The 22242-nt window shown below is 35.8% G+C and overlaps 1 protein-coding gene across 1 annotated transcript in view; it reads right to left on the reverse strand.

The window, feature by feature from the left end:
- VPS50 (VPS50 subunit of EARP/GARPII complex) overlaps positions 1 to 22242 on the reverse strand; it is a 79490-nt gene that overhangs the window by 1317 nt on the left and 55931 nt on the right. Inside the window, exons 22-28 of the mRNA XM_014312102.2 lie at positions 19683 to 19804; positions 16413 to 16493; positions 7881 to 8029; positions 6724 to 6820; positions 6433 to 6591; positions 3960 to 4081; positions 893 to 1082 (exon numbers count right to left, since the gene is read on the reverse strand). Coding sequence (XP_014167577.1) covers positions 893 to 1082; positions 3960 to 4081; positions 6433 to 6591; positions 6724 to 6820; positions 7881 to 8029; positions 16413 to 16493; positions 19683 to 19804 — 920 coding nt within the window. The remainder of the gene's footprint in view (positions 1 to 892; positions 1083 to 3959; positions 4082 to 6432; positions 6592 to 6723; positions 6821 to 7880; positions 8030 to 16412; positions 16494 to 19682; positions 19805 to 22242) is intronic.

The raw sequence follows: 22242 nt of genomic DNA on the forward strand, positions 1-22242 counted from the left end.
AAACATAGTTTCCACCAATGTGTTTTAAAAAAGAGTTTTTCCCTGTAGGTCATCAAACCCCATAACTCACAATCTCTCTTGGGGCTCCAGGCAATACAAGGAAAATTCAATCAAAGACATATTTCTTTCCTGCATTTCTAGTGGGATTTAATCCCAAAATACAGATTTCAAGTGCTTCACTTTAAAAGACTTTTTACTTCAAAGATGGGTATCCCAAATAGCATGTGACTATTACTTACAAAGATCTGTTATAATTGTTAGTTCATGCTAGAGTGAAAGCATCTGAATATTTTCAAAACACAAATATAGACTTATCTCAGCAAGAAATTCTGATTAAGTATTATCAAATTAAGAAAGAAAAAGCAATGACTCTTCTCCATTGTGCCTTACAACTTAGTTTAAGCCATCTACTCCTAAAGGCAATACAAAACCTAATGGTGTGATCCCAAAACATAATTCTTGATTATCAAGTTGTGCACTCTGGCATATTCTGAAGAGCTCACAAATGTTTTCAATTTCCCTTTTCTCTAGTACTCTACACTTTTTGATACAATAGGCAGATGTGACTGGGTTAGTCATCCTCCCCAGTCAGCAGATGTTGAACCAGGTCAAACACATACTAACTTCATATCATAAAGTTGAACACATCCATGCACACAAACACTTATATTTATACTGCTTCCATTACAATAAATATTATTATAATAATATTTATTATAATGAAACTTCCTGTAAGTTTCATTATAATAAATGAAAATATACATATTTTCATATATGCCTATATACATTTTTAACACATAAAAGGATTGATTATTTATAGTTGTTAGCATGTTTTTATTATCAGGGTGAATTTTCTCCACAGAGAGGAAAAGAATGCAAATTTAACTCTTACCCTATGTTCTTTTATCCAGGACTCCATGTCATTTTCTGTCAGGTAGTATGCTTTAATGTAGGTTTCCACAAATTCTTTATCTGGAATAGGCCTAATGTCTGTTAACTTTTCTAGTTTCATTAAGAACTGTTGAAAATCCAGTTGCATCAAGGCACGTCCTTCATTGCTGCACTTCTTTACATTGGCATAACTAAAAAGAGAAACAGTGCAAAGCAGAACTTGAAATAAAAACTAATTTTGCTTCTCAAAGTTAACTTAGCATTTTGAACCTTGAGGAGGAGCAAAACTATGGTTTTAAGTCAAAAGCAGACAAAAACTTCTCTTAGGAGCAGACAAGAACTTCTCTTAGGATGTCTGCTGCAGACCTTTATTTGCATTAGTACAACACATTTTAGTCCAGTTATTGAACAGAACCCCACTGTATGCAGTGATACTTGGAAAAATCACACCCTCCTCTCTCAAAAGCCACAAAAAATCCTACATTGAACAATTTACTATAAGTAAGTTACAGGAAATTAAACCAATGCTAATTAGCACACTGGACAGAGGTTTCAAGTGATCACAACCATTGGAGTCTGAAAGGTAACACAGTAGCTTTAGGAATGGTCACCAGGAGCTTGCTGAACCAAGTGGGAGCAGCAAAGACACAAAGCTACTTGTACAAAAACAGCCACAGCAACCACAGGATGAAGGGCGGCAGCACCGGCTCATCTCTGTGAGAAGTAGAGGATTTAATGAGAACAGGTTGACAGCAAACTAGTGACAGGTTAGAGGAGACAGTAGATGAGTTTAAGGGCAGGGTAACACCAGCAAGGACCACAGTGGAGTGATAGGTAACAAACAAGGAAAACAATTTTTGCAGTTCTTCAAATGGATAAGGAACTGCATTTGTCAAGATCAAAGGAACTGACACTGCAATGCCCTTAAGAACACCAATTTCAACTGTGTGCAGGGTCGGGGGCACAGTGACTTGAGAGACTTAATCCAGCTCCCACAAGGGACAACCCTGCCTCACTCTTTCGCTCTACCAAATCTAAAAAAAGCTCACTTTTTCACTGGTTCACAAAGTTGATCCTAATTATTATACACTCCCTAGATGATTAGGTTTGATGCAAAAGAGGCAGCAGAAACATGCAGCTGGATGCACAGCAAAGTCAGGTTAAGAATATGAAGAAATTTCACACTTAGAGTTGGTACACAGAAAGCATTTGCAGAATGCAAAAGTAAGAGAGGCAAAAAGAAAGAGGGCCAAGGCAAAAGTCCTCTGGAGCTTCATAGAAGACTAGCAGATGTTTTGCAGCTGGCTTAAGTTGGGAAACAGGAGAAAACACAGAACTAGGAGATAGGGAAGGACTAAATTTAAAGAAAGATATAGCTGACTTCAGTGGAGGTAATTCTTCATTCAGTGAAGAGCCTGATGATAGTAATTTCAGTTAACTGGATGAGAAACATGTCCTTCATGGCTTTTAACTCCATACATTCATTGAATGCAAAGATAAAAGAAGTTACAAATTCAGAGAGTCAGCTATTCAGAACACCTTCCTTTCCTTTTCACAGTGGGGAAAGAACCTACAAGATACATAAAAATAACAGAACTGGCCAAGAATAAGAAATTATAGGCAAGTATTTGGGAGAAGATGATAATGAGTACTTTTTACACTCTCAGAAATGGTACAGGAGAAATTATATCAGGGAAGTATTCCTAGTCCAACCTGCTTAGGCAAAAGTAAAGGTCAAAGTTTCATGGAAAGTCACAAATATGAACCTAAACTGCAGCATGGAGCAAGACATATGAGTGATGATCTTCACAGATAAGGATTAAATGATTCATGAAAACTGAAGCCACAAAAGATGAATGAGATGTGATGTAAGAAAAGGAAACGAGTTGAAAAAACCACGAAGGCTGAGGTAGAAGACGTTGATAGTGACTGACAGTGTTATCAGCTTGAAAGGTAAGGGGAACTGAGAGGAGAAGAGCCTTTGTTTCACTTTCTTTTATCTGAAAATAGAAAATAAAATTTCAAAAAGGAGAGATAGCTGTATAGGCCATATGTTATATGAATAGGAATTGAGAAGTCAGAGACAGATCATGCATAGATTTAGTTACCCTGAACATGAAATTGATCTCGCTAGAGACTGCAAAAGGATGATGGCATGAAAAAAATGGGCAGGAGATTAAAAAATGATGGCTTTATGGAAGCAGTGCACGCTGATGACTCTCAATAGGTAGCTAACACTTGGAGAATAAGGATGTTTTGTTGAGATCCTAATTTAGAGCAGACAGCAGGAGAGTGGGATGGAAAGAAGTAAAATAAGTAGTAGGGAGTGAATAGGCTAAAGATAACCAGGAAAGAAGTATGGAAACATGTAGAGGCAGTGGAAGACAGCACATATTCTATGATGCAGAAGTAGTTTTGGTAAGAGCCCAATCATATGTAGCCCAATCATATAGGACAAAACCATAAAAATAAATTCAGGGAATGAAAAGTCTACAATACTCAGGCTACAAAATTGAATCCAAAAAGACTGGGACACTGATTACAAGAGCGAGGGACAAGCAAGGTGTAGGTTCCTGACTAAGGTGCTTGTGCAAGCCAACTAACACATCTCTCTGTTCTTGATGAATTTGGAAAAATCATGTTCCATAGCTACTTTAAGAAAACTGATAGTGCTGATAACTCCATCTTTCTTCCTGGCAAAGAAAAATGGCATCACCATGGAAGTACTGACTATTATATTGTAACTCCCTTCTTTGCTTTGCTGGGAAATGATAATTTTCATATAGAAGTTTCTTTGAAAGAGTACTGTATTTTCAAATGCTTCAGTAAACCATTCCATGTCATTCTTCAGCAGTATCTAGGATCAAGACCACCCTCTTTAGGCTTAATGCTGCACCAAACTGTGAAACAACTGCTAAGGAGTGTGTTAAGCGCTGATAGTTTTTAGGGTCCCCAAAAGCACATGAACCCACAAGGACACTATAAAATTAGAACTTTTAACTATATAAAAATAAACATTATCATTATAGACATACCTACCCCAAAGTAAGACGTTCATAAATACTTACCCTTCCACAAGAGTTCTATTGGCCAAGCGTATGCAGTGCTCCCAAAGGATGTTGGAGACTGGCAATGGAATACGGACTCTCTTAGACACATCATTTAACCTCCTGTTAAATTCTTCAAATTCCTAATAGAACATAAAATATGTTTATTCCTTAAGGTAAAAGCAGATCATACTCTGTACATCCAACAGCAGCAACAACTAATTAGAAATGCACATGAAAGAGAATACTGAACAGTAAGAGCAAAGAAGAGAGGCTTAATAGGCACAAATTGTAGACAACTCAATGTGTAAAGTAGAAAACATTTCACTTACTAGTATATCACTCACAACATTACCTCAGTGATTTTTTTTAAAGGAACTGCTGCTCTGTTCCCCAGAGCTGTACTTCTCTGTGAAACTGACACCTCTGAAAATGAACCAAGTAGCTTATCCTTCAAATGCCATTTTCATTGCCTTACTCCCTAAACTCATATTTAACTTCTTTAAGTCAAAATACAGCAACTGAAGAAAATTCAGTGATGATCTCTTTATCCCTCTAAATACCCATCCCACCGGCTTTCAAAGAGAAGCTCAGAAACATTGTAACCCCTTTTCATTCTTCAACCTTTCACATTAGGTAATTCCTCAGTGCTTCAGAAGGAGCTGAGAGAAGCCACTGAAAGAGGCCAAATCCAACAGTTTAGGACCACACTGCAGTACTAGATAACAGTTCAGGTTAAAGGAAGGCACTTGTTTCCACAAATCATTAATGGCCTGGATGGATTTCAGCTGATACTTTGAGTGAGAAACTAGTCACAACTGAATGCAGTTTCTGCTACAATGATTTTTGTGACTTAAAGTGAAACAGAAGTCCTCTGCCAATGATAAAAGCCTTTATCATATAAAAAAGTATCAAATTACTTCAATATCAAGCAGAATGGTAATGAACTCCTCTGTATAACCAGCAAAAGTCATTTGCAGTGCAGTCTTTAAGACTATACTTGCCCAACATTATTTCCAAGGCTGTTAATCTAGGGCTTTTTCCTTTTTTCTTACAGCCCCTCTCAAAAATTCAGTAAGTGAAGAAAGTCAGAAGAGAACTACAGTAACCAACTGGCATTTAACACAAATTTTCTGAAAGATTAATTTGGCAACAACATGCAGGGTACCACAATGTCATGCTTTAACTGGCATACAACTCATTCTTCTGAAGATGAAGATGCCTAATGCTCCATAACCTATTTCTTCAACCATCTTCTTTCCCCACTTTATCTGCTTCCAACATACTATGACTGAATGTAGAACTTTGTGTATGTGTGCACACGACTGAAAGTAGTTGATTATTACTTTAATCACTGTGGTCACATCTGATGTTCCTGGAGTCCCAGTGTACCCTGAAAATCCCTCATTGCTTAGCAGTTATTTAAAAGCTTTTGTAGCAACTAGTACTAGCTATAGAATAGAGAAACCAAAACTGGTTTTAAATGCTATTAGCTCTGATTGTCCTGAAGCAAGTTCATCAGCAGTCGCAAACTCAAAGAAGAAAAAAGCTTTTCCCCAAGATCAACTATTTTAAGCACAAACTGGTAACAGCAGCATAAACAAGGATAATCACAAAGATTTCATCAAATTCAGTGCAATGATACATCCTCTGTCAAATTCTTCCTTCTTTGCCTTGATTTTTTTTTTATAGCAGAGAAGAGCTACAAAGTATGAAGGTGTTATCCAAACTGTTATTCCACACAGATGGCTTTTTCTGTGATTCACACTTCACATATCTTTAAAATAAAATTTTCAGTTTCTCTGAAAAGAATTAGTAACTAATATAGTATAATTAACTAGCATAATTATTCCACTGCCAGAACTTCCCTCTGAAGACCTTTAGAAACATTAATTAGGCATATATAAAAGGATGAGAAAGGGATTGTCCCAAGAACTAGTTCTGTACCATAAGACATGGCAATTGCATAATGACATCTACTGACTACAATTGACAAGTCAGGTGAATAACTTCTCTTTAGCTTCCTTTTCAAATATTAACTTCTAAATATAGCAACTTCAATTAGATACTCCATGATCATTATTGGTGCTGATTTGACCTACAGCTCCTATGATACATCTCCAAGACAATCAGCAAAATTATTCAGAACAGTAAATAGTGTGTTTTGGGGTTTTTTTTAAATGTTATCTCTGGCCACTGAATCTCCCTCAGTGTTACTCTGTTTACTACACATTTCTCAACATTCAAGACTTTGATGTGAGACTCATTAAACCTCTTTAGTCACTTTCACATACCATGTAGTCAAAAAATCATCACTGAAAACAATGCTTTAGAAGCAAGAATAATGACACTTCTGGACAGATCTCATGGTAATTTCCCATTTGTAAGGATGATGTATTGTCCTAGCCATGCCACTTTAATAGTTTTAATGAAGTATTACATCAATTCAGTGTTTATACAAACTCTAGCACACCATTTCCCATAAACTATTCACCTTTAAAAGAGCATCTACATATACATTGTGCTGTGACATGATTTCCTTCACATCCCATTTCACATTAGCCATGAGAAGAAGCATTTGTTCATAATCAATGGCTTTAGCAGCAACAATCCAATAAACTGGTTTACGTAGTTCACTGGCAGTTGACACTGTCTGAAACAGAAAATAAATAAAATTCACTTCAGTAGGAGCAACATATAACTATGATATAGAAGTATCTTCACCATAATGTACAAGTTTCAAATCTTCTGTATGAAAATCAGCTGTGAATTACATCATTCTGACCTGAGAATAGAACTGCTGAAGAAAAGGCTTCTTGGCAGCTGGCATCACTGCATCAAGATGAGGCTGAAGAAATTCAAACTGCTCGGCCAGAAATACCCTTTGAAAGCAAAGAAAATTTACTGTGAACTAAGTGCAACATTTGGCAAGTCTCTTTACAATTTTTACTCTACAGCTGACATATCTGGCAATAACAATATGTAACCTTGGAAAATTTAGTCCCGAGAAGAACGGTATCAGTTGCATGCCAGCATATCAACTAGCAGTCTAAGTTCTGACAATTTTAAAATGCATTTGCAAACAAGAAAATATTTGAATAAAGAGACTAAGGCTTGAATATCAAAAATTCATATTTCTATTTTTCTTAGGATACATTGCAAAAGTCTGAGCCAAGGTCTAGTAAAGTCAGTGACCAAAAGTCACACAATTTCCACTGCAGGACAGTCAACATCAATGTTAATAAATCCATCTTAAATTTCAAAATAACATTCCAAATTAATTTTGTGCTAGTGAATCTATAAAATGGAACTTGACCTCATATTCTTAGGAAATATATTTCTAACTAAGCATAAATGAAAAAAAAAAAATTAACTCCTAATCTTTAAGTGTCATCTCATGTGAGGAAAAAATCATTCCTAGCTGACTCTTACTATTATTCTTATCAAATAAAAATCACTTTGTTACATTTGCATTGATTCTTTATAATGTCTTCTTCTCCTGAGGTGTGACATAGGTACACTTCTATCCATTGCAAAGAACATGGTGATTCATCCTAACTGATATGAACTAAGCAGCTCTGAGTCAAGTATTTAATATATGGTGAAAATTAAGCATACAGATTAAATATTAAATACAGCCTATATTAAATATTAAATATAGCCTCCTTCAAATTAAACTTTTTCATGAGAGATTTGGCCATGTACTGTCACAAATTACTGGATCATCTGCAGTAAAATTTCATTTATTGTGCTTGCATGTTGCCAGACCAAAGAATTAGACTCCAGTACCTTCAATTAAATCACCTTTATCACTCATACTTAAAATCATATTGAGAGGTAGGAATTCTTGACCTGTCAAGAAGGCTTTGAAATTTAACCACAATTTCTTAAACAATCAATAGCTTTCAGTGATCACAAATACAGTGTGTACAGTAAACCTACAGGGATTCCGTGGCCACCACTCTCTCTGCCAAGCCATACAGCGAATTGCCAGATGTCAAAACTACGAGATGACTGAGATGTGGGCTTGGCACCTTCTCTTTTCTCTCTTCAGCAGCTGTGAGAGTCCCTGAAGGATCAGCAGACACCTCCTGAAACAAAGAATTAAACAAATTACACTCCACAAAACCAGCAAGGATGGCTCCAGCTGAACAGTTTCAGATGCCAGATAAGATGAAGGAATATTTCAAATTCTAGGGTGTAATTTAAATCAAGCCTATTTTTATTTAAACAGTTTAATGAAATGGGTGAAAAAAATCAGATCATGTAGATCAGTAACCAAGGAAAAAATAAGTTAAAAGAAAAAGGCAGCAAACAATCTTCTCTATGTCTTAATGTCTTATCTACAATGTCTTAATCTACAAACAGGCTTTAGCCCAATTCCCTTTTGGGAGACTGACTTCTCATTCTTGGAGAAAGTATCTTCAATCTGACAGCAACCAAATAAAGAGACATATCAAAATAATGTTACTTCTGTATGGGCTTTACTGGTTATATGAGCAGTGGCTAACTTAGGTAAAAAACAGCCAATGTTCTCAATCACAGAATCACTAGGTTGGAAGAGACCTTTAAGATCATCAAGACCAACCCATGCCCTAACACCTCAACTAATCCATTCCATGAAAACTTCTATCCTGAAGACATCCTGATGATAGAAAGCAAGGAAATATTCACAGCAAAGGAGTAGAATCTGTAGTGAGAAAGAGGTTGTATCAGTGCCTTGTTCCAGAATTAAAGGAAAAAAATAGAGAAAAAATTCTACTCCCACATTTGAAGGATCTAACCACAGGGTACAGCTAGAAGAGGAATCATAGAAGGAAGAAATTCCCAGAGCAGGTGTACAAAGGGTTACCCTCTGAAGCCTGGCTATTTCCCAGTCTTCAGAGGGTTTCAGGGCATGAAAACATAAAGGTAGTTCTGGTTGGCTTGAATTAATCATTCATACCATGATTATACACAGGCCACAGGAAGATGAGAAATGCTACAAAGGAAAGGCACAGCACCCAGAACAGGTAAGAAGGCAGGCAGGATACGGCACTGATTTTAGTAAGAGCCTTTCAAGACCCTGGGGATAGAAACCCTGGCCAGAGTCTACAGTCTATGGATGCTACAACATATCAGCCTGTAAGTATGGAATGAAAACAAATAAGAGCAACAGTGACAAAGTAGTGGAAAAAATAACTTTCACAAAAGTAAAATCAGTGGCTCAACATGGCTGCTGTAAACAGCATAGGAACAACCAACCAATATGACAATAATAATGCTGTTACATAACATTTATGTTTGGACTCAAAAATACAAATTAATGTAATTCTGAAATTGCAGTTAAACAAGGGAAAAAGATAAACACAAAAACAACATAATGAAAAAAAGCAGTTTTCAGGTTTGTGAATTGTTTGTTTGTTTGTTTGTTTGTTTCAACACGAGATAGAAATAAAACCAGAAGAAATTGCAGCGAAGTAACTATGGAAAGAGGGAGAAAAACAGACTCAAGCTAACCACAAGAGTAGCCATGAATTTCTTCTGGGCTCCACAGCAGAGAACAACTGTGAGAAGTGACCTAAGACACAGTACTTGCTATCAAACAGGTTTTGTTTGGACACTTGCTTAAGGACAGCAGTGAGCACCTGAAACACTGGTGGAAATTAGTAGTGGTGTCACTCATTCGATATGTCAGGATTGAGACAAGGAGGAATATTCCATTGCAGACCTTGAAACACCAAGTGAAGAAGTATTGCACATATGATCAGTTGAAAACTGGAAAATCAACAGGGCACTTATTCTGATAGCAAAATATCTGACAGACCCATTGTGGTAGTGTTGCAGCAATTAAAGGTAGGGCAGGTGAAAATTGATTATGTCAAAATGTGTAAGGACCTGGTGAGAATTTAAGTGATACAGGATGAGCAGAAAGATCAAAACTTTGCTGCTATAGACAAAGCAGCACCAGAATGTGTTTACTGCCTGGATGAATGCCAAACCAAAAGTGACATTAAGAATATAAGACAACTGAGAAGATAATAGCGGCCAAGCTGTTAAAAATGGTTTGAGATGTGGAGGAACAAAAATTCACAAGTTCCACTTTAACTCTCCCATATTTTATTTGGCAGTTTCCTCCTGTGGTGTGACAGCCCAAGGCAATAGGAGGTGGATTTGCTATATCAGAAAGGCTCTTTCAGTTCTGCATCTGCAGAGACGTCAAACACAAACATAAAAATGGGCTACAGCAGATGGAACAATGCACAGCCTGGGAAAGCAGAGCTCTCACTAACATGGGTGAGGAAGTACCTTCAGACTTATTTAAAAAATATTCTAATTAGGTTACAGACATAAAAAGCCAATAAAGCAGGGAACCTTGATGGTTCCCCACAGAAATTCTGACACTAAAAACAAGGACTGCTGACTGAGAAATTCCATCAACACATCATTTGTAGCACTAAAAGATCTCACAGAAATACATCAGTGAACAGAAGATAAAACTTCTCAAAGAAGCTTATGGCAAATGTGACCAGATACAGTTGCACTGAGCATAAGAACAATTATAAATGCTAGCTACAATGTTATATTATTTGAAAAATTCATTTTCTTTGCTCTGATCTGTGCTCACACTCAGCCAGATAAATCTGGGATTAAAATGACTAGATGCTTCACAATACTATGAAGTTTGGATTCTGCTGAGTTTATCAGAATGGATAAGCAAGCCAAAGGGCCTGGATATTTGCTGAAGATCCTGTGACCTCTTTCAGAGAGTTCTAAGGTACTTCCTGAGCACATCCACACGTTTACTGCAGATGGGCAATGACATATAACCATCTAGCCACAACAATTAATTCTCTAAAAACATTAACTAAGGCAAAGACAATATTGATTAATTATTAAAATTTCCTCTTTATCTGTCCACTCTTCTATTTTTTCACTTCATTCCATTCTCAAAAACCCAGATTAAAAAAAAAACCAACAAAAAAAAACCAAACACCTGAAGCAACACCAAAAAACCCCACAAAAAACCAACCAATAAAAATTTTTACAATAAATCAATTTTGAAGTGTTTACACATGACAAAAGCAGCCAAACCCACAGCTCACCAAGCAATGCTATATCCTTAGGAGAGACAATGAGTGACAGAGCTGGGGGAAGAGTACCAGTAGTAAACATTTAAGAAGCTTTCTTTCTTTCAAAGACTAATTACAAATTATGTAAAAGCCAAATATTATGAAGACTTCATTTTGTATTTATTTAACTTCAAAGTTGCTTGTCACTTCAAACACATCTTAAACTTTTTTTTCTTCTTTTTTGCTTCTCCTGAAAGTAAGTAACATCTTTTAAATGCCAAAAATGGGTTGCATCTGAAGAACACAAAAGGTACATGAGAACTGGCTAAGTCAGAGATAATGCTACCTTCAACTAGGGAGTCAAACTCTGGTTCAAATATCGTGGCCAAACAGCATGAGCATTTCATTCTCCTAATTTGTTCTAAAAAGCAGGCACTGCAAAAGCATGTTGAAAGCAAAAAGCAAACAGCCAGTTGTGCCAATACCCCAAAGAAGCACAGGATCACTCTGAAAGGGTCTCAGTGATGCATGTGTTTTTTCCTCCTGCCTTCATTAACAGAAATGATCAAATGACTGAAAGAGGAAAATAAAGGGGCAAAACACACAGGCTGGAGCAGGAAAAAAGGCCACAGACTATTTAAAGAAATCAGATGTTTTTCAGTGTACTGGACTTTGTTAAAGTTAATTCTTCCAGTAATGAAGAAAATCTGCAAGAAAATGTCCGTTGCCAGTGATTCCCTCTGTGTACCACAGCAAACAAGCAGGGTCCTCTAAAACTGCCAGCCTCAAGAGGAAGAGAGTAGAAGCCAGAAAATTAAATAGCAGCCAGTTGAACTTTAATTTCAAGAAATGTCAAGTTACACTGAGAACATATTGTAGCACCCAGCATTAAGCACGCAGAGAGCAATACTAAAGCAGAATAAACTTGCTTAGCTCCTCCCTGCATCAGAGTAGCAGGTCCTGCTGATCCAGCAGAACTGGGAAATGTCAGACATATCACAGCCTACACAACATCCATGTCAGAAAACTGCACAAAATAGATTTGATAAAATAATTTTCAAGGTATACATGGAACTGATGCAAACTACAACATGCTTTTCTCCTTCCTTGCCAAAAAAGAAAAAACTCAGAGTGTTAAAAAAAAATTTAAAAAATATTAAAAGCACCAGACTGATCTGAACAATAACCAAATAAACTGCAGTAGGCAGAGCAGGACAGGTTAACCAGTACTGCCTGCAGACACCTTACAGCAGGTCTTACCTATTAAATTTTCTCTAGTCTTAGTTTAATTTCCTCATCCTGTCACAGGAAAAGAACTGTGTGTTCTAACGCTATACATGATAGGCATACCCAACTAGCAATTATTTTTACAAGCTGCTTTGCTATAAAGACCTGAAAATATCAGGATGAAGTGGTAAAGCAGGCTTATGGCTGTTTCACCTATTTAAGGGTTGCTAATAACAGTAGTATGAGCTACAGTGTATGCTTTGGGAAGTATCTTTGCAAGATACCTACAGTTGAATTAAAACTCATCTGGAACGTGTTTTTACAACAAAAGGGTATGTATTAGCAAATAACAGGTACCAGATGAATGAGAGTGTGACATTGTTAAATTGTTGGGTACTTCACTTTATCATTTAATTGTTTACACCCAAGAAGAAAATTTTTAATGAACAGGTAGAAAAATAAAATCTATCTGTGTAAGGAACAAGCCTCTCCTTCAATCTCTTTTAAAAGTGTCATCTGTACCAAGAGAACATTTTCATTTCAAGTTTGGCTGAACCCAGTGGCAAGCCTTTGTTAAGCCTTCCATCTCAATGGGAAGAGGAGACTATAAACTAATTACCTAAATTGGAAGTATAAACTATATAAGATAATTATCTAAGTTAAAAATTTGACATTTAATTTGCAAGAGGGACATTTTCACACAGAGAACAAAAACACTTTTATTTCAGTTATCCAAAAGAACTTATGACTGAAGCAACTGATTATCTGCCAATTATGGTGAAATAGTTGACAGTTAATTACAATAATCCACCTCCACTAACTTTAAACAAAAACCAGTAAACTCTACAACCTGTCCCCAGCACATGAAGTTCTGCAGATCACACTCATAACCAATAATCTTTTAAAACTGCTCTTCTTCTGGCCTAATACTTTTTGCGTAAGATTTCAGTTTCAGAATTGTTTTGATTTAATATACATACACAATAACAAAAATTTTAGGTTTGATTTTGCAATAACTCTAAATGTTACTGAAGAAATCCCAATCTTAAAGGAGTAAGTGGTGTTCAAAAAGCATGGACAAAACTGCACTATCTGAAAAGGTTCTGGCAGAAGAACAGTCTACAGCAGCTGCAACATACCAACACTACTGCCAAGAACTTGATGTGTGCTGACGGACAAGGAAAAGCAGACTAACCCCAAATGTTTACATAAAACAGGACAGCTCCATCATCTCTGTTTAAAAACTGTAATTAACAGTTTCTGTAATATCATGAGCATCAATTACAAGAAAACAAACTGATCAAAGAAAGCATAACTTATTGTATTCAAAAGCTGACAGAAAATAGTTCAACTAACTCCAGGTAGATGCTTAACATACAAGAATTTTTGATCACAAGAAATTTACTGAAAGCAACCAATCAGTTTTTTTTTTTTCTCCCCTTTGAGCTTACAGATCCCTAACTGTTCTTGAAGCTGAATGCTGAAAATTATAGGTAGGGCCAATTGCAAAAGCACATTGCTTTCAAGGTAAAAGTATTTCTTCAATATGTTGTAAATGTGTTAAGGTTTTAAATGGTATTTTATAATACTCCTACTAGGTTTTAAGTTGCAAGATTAGTATTTTCATGCTGAGGGGCACAAAACTTACCAAGAAGGTAATCTTGACTCAACTTGCAAGAAAGTAAATCAAACATAAACAATGTAATCACCACTCTACAGGCTTTAAGAAACCATATCTTTAAAAACCAAACTACAAACCATCTTGAGAAACCATGCTAAACATTTTCTATTATTTACAATCCTTTTCATGCAAATGGTATCTTTAGAGCATTATTGAAGAGCCATAAAAGCGATGCCCAAACTTCCCAACATTTACAGTGCACACATTTCGCATTGTCCTCAGGGTTGAATTGATCAGCGTTGCCTCCCAGTAGGCATGAAGTTCTGGTTTCAAGAGTGGGGATCCTACATGCTCTTTGTCACAAAGCAAGCATGTCCCAAACCTCATTTGGGTCAGTCCCACTGACTTCAGTAAAACAGTTCAATTAAGTTTGCACCACTTCTGGGATCTTTGAGATTATTTTCTTTCCAACGGTAAATGGCAGATCTTTTGCATTAAAAAATTACAAGAATTTGGAAGGTTTATTTACTACTGGTTGTCTCAACCAATGCAACAATCCCTCTGTGAGGAATCACTGTGTGCTGACAGATAACTGAGAAAATGAGTCATGAACTATGTCCTAAAAAAATTAATGTCAAATGAGACTCCACAGAAAACCACACACACAGGCATCATTAGAACCTGAACCACTACCTTGCAAAAAGAACATATAAGCTGGTCTGACAGATTTGTGAAATTATTGTGATGTCTATGCAAGTCTGGCCAAGTTTGGGTCACAGACTCAGAATTGTCAGATTCAGACAATCTTTATGGAAATAAAATATTGATGCTGTCATCAGGAACTGAAATGTGACAGAAATCAAGCCCTTAATAAAGTTACCATGGGTAGAAGACAAGGCAACAACCCTAAATTCCCAACAGGCCATGAGACTGAATGCCACAACACAAACATGAATACTTTCAGAAAGCAGTTTACAAAAATTTAAAATAAGATAGGAGAATTCCTTGAGCAGTTCAAACCGTCCATGCAGTCTCAAGAAATACCCTTTTTATGACACAATGAAAATGAGCCTTGACTTTCACAAACTCTTAAAAATAAGCAAACAATAAACAAAAATATCCAGAATACTTTAGATTTCTCATAAATTAAAAAGTACCATTTATAGTATAAGACTAGCTTAAGTTCATAAGGTATTAATAAACCTCATGGAATGTCTTTAAGCTAACAGCAGTTAGCTAAGATTTCTTTCTTCTTTCAAATCTTACATTGAACATAGCTATTAATTTCAACTGGCAATAACATTATCTGTTAAAGTACTGTAAATGACTGAGGAAGAAAACAAACTGCTGCTATTTTTCCATTTCACTCCTAGAAATTTTTTCAATTATTTTAACTGCTAAAAAAAATGAAGTCTGTAAAGCACTGTCAGGAACCATCACTACAGAGAAATTTTAAAAAGTAATTCCATAACTTGCCATTTTCCCATAATCTTTAACTGATTCATTCAAGCAAGTAGTTCCTGTAATTAATTTTTCTTTCTGCATACACTCCCTTTGAGAGGAATATCAAGAAGCCTTTTTCTCCTTTACAGAGGTCTAGGGTTATTAGTTATCTTATGCTCCCTCTAGTGACTGTATAAGAAATGGCCTCCAAGCCTTTTAACATGCTTCTCTGAGAACAGTTTAGGATTTGATATAATGCTTCAAGGAATTAAAAAAGCATAAAGTACATTTCTTGGAGTGTCAAATCCTCATGCAAGTCAGAGTAGAACATCCTTTTCTTCTTTCTAAGATAGCATCCTCAGAAAATATAATCTTCCTGTAGCATCCTACTACACAAGCCATATATGATACCCTGAGGAAATTTCTTCAAAATGTTTCAAAGGTTTTATATTTAGGTGGAATATGAAAACTTCAAACTTCCACTTCTGGTGTAGATTTTAGCAATATTTCTTTATAAACTCTGCTGTTCAGCTGAATCCACAAAAACTACCTACAGTCTCCTTTACCATCCTCCTATGCAGGACAATAATCTACTGCCAGTGTGACACGAGCACCATATTTACTTTTCACACTTTCAAAATAAATCACAAAATGACCAATGGGATATAATCCAAAAAATACATCAGGGAAAGTTCCCCAAAATTAAGGAAGGTCTTAGTATACAACCTATGTTATCCTGAAAGGTGAACAATCTTCAGGAGAGCTTACTGTTTTGCTATTCTTTTACTGAAGAAAAATGAGTCATCTCTTTCTTTTTATAAAATGTCTCTTAGTAAAGATAATACTGAATTGTCTCTATTACATGAATCATAATAGAAGATTTAAATATTGAATTTCACTGCTACATCTAGCAAAATCTATTTCATTAGTTTTGCTGTACATTGGAAACAAGTGATTTAATACAATAATGACCTCACGAAACCAAGCCTTTGTTATTAGACAAAGGCTTATTAGATACATTCACTGAATATGAAAAGAGGGAAAAATCAAAAAGCCATGATGAAATATAATTCCTGAATGTCATACACAGTCCTTTATCCCACTGAGCATTAACAACATCCAGGTACTCACCAGATCAATGAGACTCTCCTGGATTCTGTTCAGTGTGGTGCGTAATCTGCTGCTACTGAGGCCCAGTCCTGTTGATTCAAACTGGAAGAAATGCATTCTACTTAAGTTGGGAAAGGAAATTTCTTTGGTTTAAACTTTAAAGTTATACAGCAAAATCTGAGCTTGCAAAGACTATCTACAACTTGCTCACATTAAAATTTTAGCACAAAATCACAACCACACAAAATGAAAAGAAAATCAACAGAGGTCACAGCACTCAACACTGCACTGGTGTGAAGAATGACCTCAGTATCTTCCATGAAGATGACAGAATATCATTCACATCAATAAAACATCCAGTATTTTTATTGTTATAATTCTGTATTTAACTGCAGGACTCTAGATTTTCTCATTTGGGTGATGAGCCTGGAATGGTTCCCCACAACACCATCTCTCACACCACATCCAAGTCAAATGGTTTTCACTCTTCTTTCCAGCTATACAGTCCCTTGTAATCATCAAATATATATTTTGCATAAGTAAAAATTATAACCACTGATCTTTATAAACAGTCATTATTACTTAATGTCTACAAAGATCTACGTCAGAAATGTGCCATCTTCATGCTCATGGCCCAGGAGTGTATGGGGCTAATGCTCAGCTGGGATATATAGTTAAATGTATATATACCTATGCTATATATATGTATGTACTTATTTTATTTATATATATATACACACATATATATAGATACACTAATTTCCTGCTAAGAGCAATGGATTATACCAGCTGAGGGTCTGATTTGACATGCATAATTATTGTAACTTCTTAACTTCTACTGTTAATAAAACCCCCCCAACAAACTAACATAACAAAGAAAGCGGAAACAGGATGTGTAACAAGCACAAATTTAAGTCAACAACCTGGAAGGATTTGAATACAGTTCTGGTATGTGATTCACACCAAAAGGCAATTTGCTGAACTTTATTTAGGGCACTGTTGTATGCTGCATTATTGGACTTCCTTTCAGTGGGCTGAACCAGGGAAGGAAGTATTTGAGTTCATGTGACCTCCTCCCCTCAGTGTGAATACAGGCAGATATAATTTAGGTCCCCATTTACTGCATTCAAAGTTTCTAATTTAAAATGTCTATCTGCCCCAATTCTTCTATATATTAAATGACAATTTACATCTGAGTTGAATTCCCACTAGAAGAGCACACTCTGATGAAATCTACAACCTGATCTAGGAGATGTTCACAAGAACAGAACCTCATGGCTCCACATTTCACTCATCAGTACATCTGACTCAATTCATACAAGGTTTTTGCATTTGCAGAACTATAGATTTTTAAATTCCATTAATTGATGACCTAGTAAGGGTAGTAAGGCATTAAACAATTTGTAGAATAATTCTGTTCATCACCAATTTTACCTCTTATCATTAAACTCTTATAATAACCTCCTATAGTTATTTTAAAAAGTAAGTTTACAAATTAGTGCAACGCCTTGTCAAAAAAAAAAAAAGAAAACTCACCTCTATTTGTTTCTACTAAGGAAAACTATTTTGTGGCATGTTCATGAATGTCTTAAATTTTAGTGAGTAGATGTTAAATACAGACAATCCTTTAAATTTTTTCTTGCTCCATAATCTGAGATAAGGCAGGCTTAATTTGCAGCCCACAAATAAAAAAGTTTTGAAAGCAATTCTGGTTACAACAATGTTTAATTTTTGGAAGCGAAGAAAGCTAATACTGATTACATAGCATAATGATTTGAACAAGGTCTGGAAAAAGCAATGACAGCATTATGAACAGACATAGAACTCAACATATATATTTTAAATCCTTGGTTTTCACTAAGCTGGCAATGAACTCTGTATAACCAACCACTCTCCTTATGTGTGTACTAACTCACATATACAAAATAACCATAATATTCACAAATAATTTTAAACATTTAAGGAAGTTATACCAGCATACTCTAAGACTTCCATTTGACATTATTTTCTGAATAAAAATAAAACGGGAACTCTTTGAATGGTCTAAATCACATACCATCACCCATCTCTAATTTCTAAAGGTTTAGAAACACTAGGGGGAGTGAGGACATTTAAGCAGCATTACAAGAGGGTTTATTACAATCACAAACCCTTGCAAGCATTGTGTTTCCCATGGAAAACAATTTGTCAAAAGAAATACTAGGCACAGTACAAAAACATCACAATTTTACCACCCATCTGCTAGAACATTTACCTGCCTAGCACTGTGCTGTTCTCTGTTAGAAGCACAGAGTGAGGAAGCTGGTATGGGCTTTAGAAACAAAAACAGGAGGTGCAAAAAAATAACAATAAATGCAACACAATGTGAATAGCAGAGCAACTAAGCCAATGGAAATCAATTATCTTAAAAAACGAACCAAGAAGCCCCAAACCAAACCCCAAACAAACAAACAAAAAAACCAAAACAAAAAACCCAACAAAAGGAAAACACCCTCCACCCATCTTGTAAACACAACTTAAAAATACATTTGTCCTGCCAAACAGTTCAAAACCTTTTAGAACCATATGTTGAGTCTGAAAATTCATTACAATTTGCCAACAAATTATGATGGATTTGGCACCGCTCGACACTATTACTTGTGGAGTAATTTAGGGGCCAAGATAGGAGAAAGTTGTTTTCACATGCAGCTATTAAGACAATTCTATTGACAGCTGATCTATGTTACGTAAAGACATTGCCAACAAGCATTTTTTTCAACTACAAGATCACTCAAAAAAACGTTGTTTTCATTAATGCAAGTAGTTTGGCAGAAAAATACTGGATATGAAAAAGTGTCTTTCAAATTTCTTAAGTTTTCGTGGCCCCCTTTTTCTACATTTGCTATTCTCATGTAAACTAGAGAAATACATACAGAAAAACTCAATCACCTTATACTGCCTAGGCTGAAACCACCCTTCTGCAACCTCCTTTGCTACCCACTTTCTACTACTACTTCTAAGTATTTCACATTGTCTTTCCTCCTTTTCAATAGTGCTGGAAAAAAGAATAGATAATATATCTATTCAAAACATAATATGATTAATGTCTCACTGACCATAATGCTTCCAGTACTTCCTTCCCTTATTGCTGATCTAATCAGCCTTTTCTTACTCCTACATTAAAATCCATTTTATTGCCACTAATTTTTCTGGGAATTACATATTAGGTAGCATTTTAAGCAAAGAGATCTCCTCTGCATTTTCATTCCCTGGGTACATTGATACTTGAAAATGAAAAATGCTTCTACCTACCATGTCATTTCGGCCAAAAAATGTATAGACTGCATACAGATAGTAATCAAAGAGCTGGGACATGAAGTGGATCACATCAAATGCAATAGGCTTCAGAATATTCATCATCTGCATGTATTTCCCTTAAAAATTAAATACAGAAGATCAGTCTCCTCAGCACAAGTGCTACAAAGACAGTTCAGACATACTCAAAGTCAACTTTGCGTATTATGGTATTATGGGTATTATGTAGCCTTCATCGTTTATTAGCAACAAATTAATAATAGTTTACAGATTGGAAAGGTTTAAAAACAAAGCTAAAATGATGGCTTAAGACACAACGACTTCTCAAAATATAGATGTTAATCCATATCAAAATGTACTCAACTGTTCTCAGCCTTCTGGTACCAAATTCAACACACAACTGTCTGGATCCTCTACAAGTTTCAGTTTAATTTAAGTAAAAAATAATAATCTGCTAAAGCAGTGTCTGGCAAATGCTGTATAGAGACACTGAAGATTTTATGCTTTAGTGTGTTTACATATGCACATATAGATAGTTTTCAATCAATAGAAAAACACAGTATAAAAATGATATGTCCACGATTGGATTTTACCCAACAACTGTAGGAGTCACGTGCTTCACATCAGTGATACAGCATTTTCTGCTCTCCTTCCTTTCTATCCTGCGGTAAGAATCTCAAGTAGTTTTAAGTTTGAAATGTTTCCAGGAGGAGAGACTATGAGTAAAGGAGGATGTCAGTACCCTGGAACAATCAGGGTGAAGAACAATTCCTTCTCTTCCTTACTATTCTCTGTTGTAACATATTAGACTTCATAAAATAATTTTTTAAAAAATAATTTAAAAACCCCAGCCTCAGGATCTTCATATATATGTTATCTGAATCAAACTGATCATAGGATTTGGAGTCCAAAAGGGATTTTTCCCCACAGACCTAGTTCACAGGGCCTATAGTTTTCACCTATTTTTGTTTCCAGCATAGGACATGGCTCTTCACTGGGTCATAAAAGCAGCACACTTAATGAAAACCCTGATATTGCAGAGACCCCACATTTCCTGCTAGATACCTCAAAATAACATCTTGCTGGCCCTTTTACTGTTCTAAAAACATAACATATAACAAATGTTATTTTGTTACCAACAAACTGTTTGGCTATTACAGTAAGAGACAGACAGCAATTTTTTAACCAAAACACAAATGCAGTCCACCCCAGCACATAGGATACAGCAGGTCATTTCACAAATTGTCATATTCTAGACATGTTTACATGTGACAGGTTGGAAAAATTACAGGAAGGTGCTAAAACAATTTCTTTTTCCTGTAGTCAACAACACTCATCTTCAAGTTAATACTATGCCCAGAGAAGTAATCTCCTAATAGATAGAGAAAATATTGGTTGAATCAGAGAAACTGGGGAGCAAAGAAACAAAAGCTAGCTTCTAATAAAGGGGGAGTTATTTGAATTTTTCAACCAAGTAATTGTGTAGGTCAGCAAAGATAACTAACCTGAAACATGCATGATACAGCTACATACCTGATAAAATGGTAGAGCACTACAGTAAGAACCAAGCAATAGCCTGACATTGCTACCTTCCAGGTTTCTATTTAATTTAGATTCCTTATTGAATGACTACGCCCCTGTTTGCTGAGACATGCAAGCATATGTTTTGTTATTTTTAGAGATTTGACACAGGTTGTAATAATTGATATTTGTCACTTTAGCCCTTTTGTTAACTCTATACTATTTAATTATTAATGTTTTGACCCATAGCATTATGAACAAACTGAAAAGTGGACTTAAAAATTCTATTTGTCTTCTACAAGGGAAAATCCAAAGCACAGTCCAATGTGGAAAATTTTAGATGTTTGTGAAAGGATGGTACTGGCACCCTAATTAAAGCAAGCGTCACCTTCATCCATACTATCTGAATATTCTGTATTGGAAAGGCTGACTTTTTCCACTTACTCTGTGATAAACATATTTTTAAAGTTGCCTGCAACCCAATATGAGTGATGAGTCACAATCTGGACAGTTAAGACTTCCAAGTATCTGTGCAACTGGCATCAATATTGAACATAATCTCTTGGGCAGTGTCTCATACTTTTCCAAAGGGCTATGCACTACACACTGCCCAAGTACTGTACCTATAAAAATCTTCCAGTGCCAAGAACATTTCTCTATTACTACATCACTCAGCATCCTGACACAACAAGTGTTCCAAGAACATTTCCTCCTCATTGCTGTCTCTAACAGGACACCAGTTTTTAATGTCTACACATTGTTACCTATACTTGGGCTGAAGTTACTGTTTTGGGTTAAAAAGGCATATATAAGAATACTTCCAAACAGCACAAACAGTCCAAAGCTATGTCAAAATAGAAATTTCCAGAAATACTTGAAAAAACACTTAAAGTTTCAGCAACTGAAAGTAGCTTGAATTTCTAGAGGTTCTAGATAGCTTCAACTGCTAACATTTGCCAGGTTTCTTTTGAAGTATTGTTTGCAGAACTCCTTCTGTCCTTAAGGATAGCAAGTAGAGAGCATTCTTTATCAGACT

This window comes from Geospiza fortis, unplaced genomic scaffold (assembly GCF_000277835.1).
Source record: "Geospiza fortis unplaced genomic scaffold, GeoFor_1.0 scaffold138, whole genome shotgun sequence".
NCBI lineage: Eukaryota > Metazoa > Chordata > Aves > Passeriformes > Thraupidae > Geospiza > Geospiza fortis.